The sequence below is a fragment of the Myotis davidii genome, unplaced genomic scaffold (assembly GCF_000327345.1).
Source record: "Myotis davidii unplaced genomic scaffold, ASM32734v1 scaffold1895, whole genome shotgun sequence".
NCBI classification, from domain to species: domain Eukaryota; kingdom Metazoa; phylum Chordata; class Mammalia; order Chiroptera; family Vespertilionidae; genus Myotis; species Myotis davidii.
In genome coordinates this window covers 27942-37610 of record NW_006286306.1, presented here as the reverse complement: position 1 = coordinate 37610, position 9669 = coordinate 27942, and the positions used below count along the sequence as shown (strand labels likewise).

Genomic DNA, 9669 nt, shown 5'->3' with positions numbered 1-9669 from the left:
TTTTTTTTCAATTCTTGGATTTATGGCTGACACTGGAGCTGAGAGCCGGCTTTAGCTGTGAGACCTTGCTGCTGAAAGCAAGTTTCTGGCTTTGTTTATTTTCTGTATTTGAAACTTTGTTGTGACTCCAGCTCTGAGATCCTGGCTGACTGAAAACAGGTTTCTTGTCTTTTGTTTAGCTTCTATATTTGTAACAATGTTTCTTAGCAGCTCAGAGCCTAGCAGCAGCAGGCAGGGAACGTTGGAGTCCTCCGTCACTGAAGCAAGCAAGCCTCCTGTTCGTGTCAGTAGCCTGGCTGCCGGCCGCCATCTTGGCTGGCAGTTAATTTGCATATCTCGCTGATTAGCCAATGGGAAGGGTAGCGGACGTACGGCTAATCACCATGTTTCTCTTTTATTAGACGAGTGGCCCGGTACACAAAATTCATGCATGGAGTTGGGGGTGTCTTTCAGCCCAGCCTGCACTCTCTCCTATCTGAGACCCCTCAGGGGCTGTCCGACTGGCCAGCCCTCTCACAATCCGAGACCACTGGCTCCCAAATGCTCACCTGCCTGCCTGCTTGATTGCCCTTAATCACTCTCCCTGCCAGCCTCCTTGCTCCCAACTCCGCCCCACCCCCTGCCGGCCTGCTCGCCCCCAACTGCCACCCTCCCGCCAACATGCTCACCCCCAACTGGTCCCCCCTGCTGGTCTGCTTGCCCCCAACTGCCCTCCCCTCCTGGCCTGATCACCCCTAACCGCCTCTGCCTCGGCCCTGCCACCATGGCTTTGTCCGGAAGGTCTCCCAGTCTAATTAGCATATTACCCTTTTATTAGTATAGATGACTACACTAATACTATGTAAACCCTACAGACATAATTCCAAAGAGTATATAGGATGTACCAACACCCAATTTTATTTAACTACTTGGCCCTTTAAATTTTTTTGTTTTTGTTTTGCTGGAATAATTTAAAATACATCTGACACTATTATTTCACCTGAAAACATTTCAGCGTGCACTGTTAACTGATAAGGACTACTAATAACCAGTCTACAAAATTCCCATTATCTCAAAAATGTATTTTTAATTGGTTTGTTTGAATTTGAACTCAAATAAGACTACACATTGTATTTTAGTTTTTCTCTCTTAAACATCTTTCTTTTATTCTGTAATGATAACATTTTTTCTTTTCTAACACAACTAATTTGTTGGATTTGACCACTTCCTTCCCCATGATACCATTTTTAACTGAATCTGGCTGGTTGCTTCATCTTGCCATTTCTTTCTTTTATTCCCTAAATTCTCTATAACTGTTAGATGTAGAGGAGAGACTTAATTCAGGTTCTATATTTTTAGACAAGAGTTCATTGATATTATTGTGTACCTTTTCAGGCATCACACCAGAACATACACAATGATTATCCTACTTTTAGACCAGTGCGTTTAGTCAGATCTCTCCATTATAAAAATTCCTATTAACCTATAATCTAATGGTTTTTTTCAAATCTGAAAATTTCAGCTGTCTAAATTCATTATTTCATTAAGATAGCCAAGTGATGATATTTTTAAGTCTATCATTTCTTTTGTAGCTATTAGCTGAAATTGTTCTAAAGAATTACCTTTAGTTACTATTGGGCTATCTAATGTATAAATCCTACAGAAAAACAGAAGAAATACTATAGTTTGTCGATTTATCAATTTTCAGTGTAAGAAACTAATGCCCTTACAACCTCCAGTGGTACCCAACGAGTTTGTTTTTAAATATTCTTTTAATAGTTTTTAATGTTGTGTTTTAAACAGAAAGATTATAGTCCCAAAGTAAAACACAACACTTGATAGTTATTGATAAACTGAATCTTACTTTATAATAATATTTTCATAGATTAAATAATTCTAATTATTGATATTTTCATTGGTTTAGTAACTATTTCTCTCTATAGCAGCAGAGAAATAAGTGAACATTCCTGTGAGTGGGCCTTTCAGATATATTGAGCCAGCACTGGAGGGGTACTGGCTATTCTCATGAGCAAGAGTATCCCACTATGAATGGTAAAGACAGACTAAGCCTGTTTTAGAATCCTAGATGATAGAAAATCAGTATCTATTTGTAACCATTGTACAAACAAAACATCTTTCTTTTCTTTGAGAGGGGTTTAAAAAACTAAGTTTCACACTGGGCAGATAAAGTCAACCTGACCCTACTTCACCATGTCCTAAAGCAAATGGGATTAAAGTGTTTTAGTTCCTTGAGGGATTACTACACATACAGAGACCCTTAACTTCTAAAGCTTATAAAGAAATCCCAAACTTGCCCTGACTGGTTTGACTCAGTGGATAGAGCATCGGCCTGCGGACTGAGGGGTCCCGGGTTCGATTCCGGTCAAGGGCATGTACCTTGGTTGCGGGCACATCCCCAGTGGGAGGTGTGCAGGAGGCGGCTGATCGATGTTTCTCTCTCATCGATGTTTCTAACTCTCTATCTATTTCCCTTCCTCTCTATAAAAAATAAATAAAATATATTTTAAAAAAAAGAAATCCCAAACTTTACACATGAATAAAATTATGAGCAGAAAGTGTCCTTCGCTTAACTTAATGATAAGTGTCGTTTTATCCTCTATTTTGCCTGTATGGGATTTAAAAACAACACAACTAACCTGGGTCCATTTATGGTTATCACTTGTTATTGAATGTACATCACAGATTAAAGTCTAGAACAAATAAAAAATTTAAAAACACATTAATGTATAGGCATACAAACATATGAAGACATTTAATAAAAATTTTTCAAATAAATTCTAAATACTTCTTAAACATGCCTTACCTGCATTGTTGGACGTAAGAGAATGTGCTTACTTTGGTAACCTGGAGATTTCATATTGCTGGACTGCCTGTAGTCACGTATTTCTGCTATGACACATCCACAATGAAAAATATTAACCTGTTTTAAGTGAAAATACTTGAGTAAATGTCCTTTTTCAAAAGCCTAAATAAGTGGGTTTATATTGAATGTTTCAGATTCTTTACACTCTCATGCAGTGTTTCTGTTCCCTCACAAACTCCTAAACAGCTTTTCTTGGAGGGTTTACCACTACATACATAAACCCTTTAAAAGGAACTATTTCCTGTTCATTACTCTGACCCAAGAAGCAATTTAAAATGATTTCTAGTTATAGACTGACTTTTGGTATTTGTATTTTATATTACAGATCATTGAAATTGCTGTTAATTGGCTCAGTTATACTTTGCTAATTTTTTCAGTTATTGTCCATCAACCCTGTTAGAGTTTCAGCTTAGAGATAAAACTGCTATTATTTGCTAAAATTTCCAGCAGTCTTTATTAATAAAAGGAAGAAAGCTAACTATAAATTAAAATAATCTTCTGTTAAAAATAGTTTCCTAGTCCTTTTCTAAGTCCAAAGAGCCTTTATGGCTTAAATCTTCCTAATTATCACTTGTCAATCACTCACAGTATTGTTTTTTCTCCCATTCAGATTTTAAGTGGGAACTGTGACCTCCATGCTATCCATTAGCATGCTTTTTAACAAATATTTATTGAGTTACTACAATATGAACTATGTGCCAGGCACTATCCAAAAAGCTTCACAGATACAGTGGTGAGACAACACTTGTTCTCAGTGTGGGAAGACAGGTAATAAACATGTAAAAAAATAAACAAAATAATTTTAGACAGTGATGAATACTACAAAGGAAATAAAACAGGAAGGGGCTAATTTAGATTATTTGCCGAGATAAACACCTCTCTGAAGAAGTGATGTTTCAGCTGAGATCTGAATCGCAACAATGCCAGGTATGTGGAATAGATCAATCCAGACAGAAAGAATAGCAGATCAATAAGCTTGGTGTTTTAGTTTGGAAAGAAGGCACATATGACTGGAGTGTAATGAGTGGAAATGAGAATCAGAATGTGAAGAGGAAGGCAGGGGTTTTGTGCATTGAGAGGACACTACAGAACTTCAAGCAGGGACCTCTTTTTATTTTTGTTTTGTAAGCTTAATCTCTGGAAAATTTATTTCTCGGGTTCTAAAATGAAAGCAGGAAGTTTAGCAAAGTAACTACAGCAGGTCATGACCATATATTTTCAAGATACAGTTGATATTTGCATATGAGCTAGGTGTAAAAGGTAAGAGTAGGGTAACCTTTTAAAGATTCAAAATACTGGCAACAAAACTGGTTTAGGAGGTAAAAATAAAAAATTGTGTTTTGTCATGTTAAGTTAAAGAGCTTATTACATATCCTAGTAAATATGTGTTTGGAAAGGTAACTGTGAGAGAGATAAGCAAGAAATTAAATGTCATTTTAAATTTCATAAAGCTGGTTGAAATCAACCAGGGATAGAGTGTTACTAAAGAATACAGTGCCTAGGGATGAACCCAAAATCAAACATATTTATGGGTGGAAGAGTTAACAGCAAAGATGACTGAAGCATTACAGAGAAAAGAGGACAACCATAAATACGATGTCTCAGAAGCCAAAAGAAAGTTATTTCAAGAACGAAGTAGTCATCTGCACTGAGTTTTGCAAAGAGACCAATTCAGATGCAAACAGAAAAGGATTTTTCAAGTTAAGAGATATTAATATGCCCGTATTTTTTTAACTAAAAGAGAGAGAACAGATGATAGAAGAGAGGGAGAAAGGTCATAGTAGCAAGCCACTGAAAAGGAGGAGGATCCAGAAAAAAAAGAAAGGAGGAGATACCTTAGGAACAGCTTACTTCATCCATTTTAATAGGAAGGCAGGCAGAAAGTGGCGACAGAGATGTGGAGATGCTGGTAAACTAGTGCTAGGAAGAAAACATCTCCTAGCACTCATCTGATGACTTCCTTTTCCTCAGTAAAGAACAGAGTATGGCTGGGGTGAAGCCAAGGGAATAAGTGGTTTCTTCCATAATTTATTGATTGAAGTTAAAGGGAGATTTCCTGGGGATGAGCTAATTTTCATAGCAATTATAAAAGAATCAACTAAATCTACACATTTCAGTGCAGCCTAAAGGATACATAACCTACAATAAAACAATTTTCATATTGTTTCTGATAATGTTTCATTTCATGTCCTAAGCACTGTTGAGAATACAAATAAATATCCTTTATTATAAAACAATATAGTTGACAAATCTAAGGACATGTTTAAAAGAAAAAATTTGCACCTGAGATTTTTCTAGGAGATCAACCAAGATAGGAGGCAATTCTTCTGCATCCAAGTATTCAAGCAATTCCCCTTCTTCATAAGGCAGTCGAATGGTCTCAGAATCTTAATTAAAAAAAAAAAAAAAGTTTCTGAAAAGTATGAGGCTGGGTGCATAATTTAAATGAGTTTTCCAAAAAAGAAATCCAAAGAGAATAAAGCCAAAAGGCTCCCCTAAAGGCCTTCTTTCTGTATGTCTTATAAAAGAATCACTTTACATATTGCTAAAAGACTTGAATTTTAGATTAGGGTGCCTGGACCGTATGGCTCAGTGGTTAAGCATTGAACCAAAAACCAAGAGGTCACCAGTTGGATTCCCTGCCAGGTTGCTGGCTCCATTCCCAGTGCAGGTGTGCAGGAAGCAGCCAATTGATGTTTCTATCTCTCTATCCTTCTCCCTTCCTCTCTCTCTAAAATCAGTAAAAACATAGTTTAAAAGAAAAAAGAATTTTAGATCAGAAAGAAGAAAACCACCTAGCATAACATCTAGCATGGGAAAACATCTAGCAAAATACAAATTATGACCAGCAGTACAATAATTAGAATATAACAAAATTCCAATGTCTAATAACTGAAAAGTCATTGAAGACTGCTTAATCAAATCTGGAAATCAGTGATAATTTGGTACCTAATGTGAAAAATGGTCATTACAGAACAAAATTCTCTTGGTGTAACATTTTACAATTATCAACACTTAACCAAGTGAGTTCCTTGTAGAACTCATAATATCACCATACCAAAATTTGTGATGGCCCTTTAATGAAATCTAAGATTATATATATTTTAAAACTCTATTTTCATATTCACATTAAAATAAAATGTTAACATATGTAAATTACTCAAAAGGCAGTAAGTCTGCCTAATTTTTAAAGTTTCAGACTCAGTATATTCAAACTGTAGAAGAAAAACATAACTTAAAACACCTTATGCTATCTTAAAATATTAACAGCAATTGAATGAAAGGGTTTTGACATTTTTAAATTACATCTTTTACAATTTAACTACAATGACCTGTCTCAATCAGAACAATCCTCAAACACGGAACAGACTGTCCAACCTCAGAGGGAAGGCAGGGGGAGGGAAGGGGTAAGAGATCAACTAAAGGACTTGCATGCATGCATACTAGCATAACCAATGGACCTGGACACTGGGATAGTGGGGGCTTGTACCCCCGTGCACGTAGCAAGTATATCAGGATTTCTTCCCTCATCTGGAAGTGTCTCCAGCAGAACTCCCCCCCCCCCCCCCCCCCCCCCAAAAAAACACTCCTCAAATGCATATTTCAGGAAGGTTAATCATATTAGAGATAACTTCTAATATTCTAACAAAATACAGAGGAAACGTTGGGATTAAAGTCTTCTTTTATCATGTCATCACTGATCTGAAGGACAGACCATTTACCAGGTTAAGAAAATCCTTCTAAAGGACAGCACATCTGCCCAGCTGGCATGGCTCAGCGGTTGAACATCAACCTATGAACCAGGAGGTCACAGTTCAATTCCAGGTCAGGGTACATGCCCAGGTTCCAGGATTGATCCCCAGTAAGGGGCTGCGGAAGCTACCCGTTGATGATTCTCTCTCGTTGATGTTTCTATCTCTCCCTCTCCCTTTCTCTTCCTCTCTGAAATAAATAAAAATATATTAAAAGAAAAAGACAGCACATTCTGCCAGGCAGAGGAACTTTTGTGGCTGCTGCCCTCTGGAGGTTCTTACCTGATCCATTTTTTCCCCTGAGCATCAAAGAATATCCCTCATTTCCTGGGTACAGGTTGACCACTAAGCATGACAATGTCTCTTGCATGACAAGCTTCTCTAACAAGTTCACATTTCTTCTTAATTTCTGCTTTAAAAAGAAGCAGAGCTCATGAAAATAATCCAGCATAATCTTAACAAAAAATACTATGATTTAACAAAAGCAGACCTGAATTAATCTTTTAGAGCTCATTCCACAATATGATGCTGACTACATAGGGAAGAGTCACAAACACTATAGTTGCCAAGTACATAACATCTATGTAAACTTAATTTTCTATTGCTGTTTTGTGCAAATTAATTTATATCACAAAGAAAAAAACAGTGATCTATAAAACAAAAAAAGTGAAATAATTCTATATAAACAAATGAAGAACTTGGGGCATTCTCTTTGGTTGTACTGTTACAGAAGCACATTTTTTAAATATTTTATGGCCTAAATTAGATTTATACAAGTTTAACACCTCAAATTCATTGAATGTTAAACTAAAAAATATCTAATTGTTAAGAGGAAGTGGGCAATTAAAGCAATTTTCTATAAATTCAATTTAACTGCTCCTTAGAAACCACTTTGTTAGAGAGAAATCCATCCGAGTCCTGGCCACCTAGCTCAGTTGGTTAGAAAATTGTCCCAATACACTAAGGTTGCAGGTTTGATCCTGGTTAGGGCACATACAAGAATCAACCAATGAATGCACAAATAAGTGGAACAACAAATCAATGTTTCTCTCTCTCTCTCTCTCTCTCTCTCTCTCATACAAGAATCAACCAATGAATGCACAAATAAGTGGAACAACAACTCAATGTTTCTCTCTCTCTCTCTCTCTCTCTCTCTCTCTCTCTTCTTCTCTCGCTAAAAAAAATTAAAATTTAAAAATTTTTAAAAAGCAAAGAAAAAATCCATTAGAAAATATAATATGCATATTTCAAAATCCATTATTTTAGAGAAGTACATGACTTAAAATAAAGCCCAACTACAGATAAACAATTCCTGCCATGAAATCTTATTTGAGAAAGATATTAGTCAACAGAATATTTATTTTTACATGATCTCAAAAAACATGTTTTGAGTATCATATATTAAAAATTTATAGTCATATGCAGAAAGTAATTATAAATTCTTGATCTGTTGTCACCACAGACTCAAAACACTGCATTTTCAAATTTGAAAAAGTGGCAAAATAACTTTTAACCACTTTAATATAAAAAATAACTACTAAGGTTACTAAAATTTTAAAGTCTTTTCAAAAGTTGAAAATAACCTCACAATCTGACATTAGACAGAATAGTCAGATAAATTTTGACAATATGCATACTCTTCAAGATAACCGGTTGGTTCATGAATGGTGTGGCTAAGTTGGCTGGAGTGGCATCCCATGCTGGGTTTGATTCCCAGGCAGGGCACATACCCAGATTGCAGATTGCAGATTCAATCATCGGTCAGGGTGCATGTGGGATGCAATTGATCCTTCTTTCTCTCTTTTTCTCTCTTTCTCTCCCTCTCTCTCTTTCTCTCTCCCTCTCTCTCTCTCTCTCTCTCTCTCCCTCTCTCTCTCTCTCTCTCCCCCTCCCGCCTACCCCCACCCCAGCCTCAATTTAAAAACAAAAACAAAACAAGTTGGTTCCCATGTAGTTCTGGAGTGAACATACAGATCAGAGGACAGAAAATTTCTTAAAGGACAAGCAGTATCTTCAGGCTTGAGGGCCATATGGTCTGTGTTGCTCAGGTCTGTCATTGCATTGTAAAATCAGCCATAGAAAAGATATCATAAGCCAATAGGTGGTGGCTGGATTCCAATACAACTTTATTTACAAAATACACAGTAAACCAGATTTGGCTGGTGGACAATGGTTGCCAATCCTAATATAGAATCTTTATATATCTCTCTTATCTTAGTTCTGTCTCTGAGGTGAAGATAATGTTCATTAAATTGATTATCGTGATAGTTCTATGGGTGTATACATGTCAAAATTACAAAATGTGCATTTTTATTATTTTATTAATGTGAAATTTATTATACGTCAATTATACCTCAACAAAACTTATGCAAAACTTACTGTAAGATTTATTTATAGTTTAATAATAATTTTTCTCCTAATGTGAAGATTTCAAAGGTTAGGCACTATGGGATTTCCACTGATTTTTTTTTTAACCTAAATGGTAAAATGATACTCATTTTTAAATGAAGGACAGATAACAGAAGCTCACAAAGCCCTTTAAGGTCCTTACAACTTAAGAGCACAATAAATATCAAGGTATCAATTTTTATTACATTTCAACTGCCCATAGTTTTATGTTTAATAAAAAGAATTAATTTAACCTGGCCATGAACTAATTTTGTGACCAAATTCACCTTTTATTACCACAACTGAATTTCCTACATGCCCTATATTAGCTTTAACTTTCCAGTACAAATTACCATGAGGAAAACAAGTTACTTTCCTCCTGTCTTCAGTCTGCAAATGCTTTCTCAGAAGGGAAAAGAAACAAAGAATATACAGGGTGGGGCCTAACCAGTTTGGCTCAGTGGACAGAGTGTTGACCTATGGACTGAATGGTCTCAGGTTCAATTCCAGTGAAGGGCACATCCGCAGTAGGGCTTGATCCCCAGTAAGAGGGGTGCAGGAGGCAGCTGATCAATGATTCTGTCTCATCATTGATGTTTCTCTCTCCCTCTCCCTTCCACTCTGATATCAATTATATATATATGTATATATATATATAGATAGATA

The 9669-nt window shown here is 36.2% G+C and overlaps 1 protein-coding gene across 1 annotated transcript in view; it reads right to left on the bottom strand.

Moving 5' to 3' along the window:
• Positions 1-9669, bottom strand: part of SUPT20H (SPT20 homolog, SAGA complex component) — a 51295-nt gene that overhangs the window by 33972 nt on the left and 7654 nt on the right. Inside the window, exons 6-9 of the mRNA XM_006757846.2 lie at positions 6898-7024; positions 5147-5250; positions 2804-2920; positions 2637-2690 (exon numbers count right to left, since the gene is read on the bottom strand). Of these exons, the coding sequence (XP_006757909.1) occupies positions 2637-2690; positions 2804-2920; positions 5147-5250; positions 6898-7024 (402 nt within the window). The remainder of the gene's footprint in view (positions 1-2636; positions 2691-2803; positions 2921-5146; positions 5251-6897; positions 7025-9669) is intronic.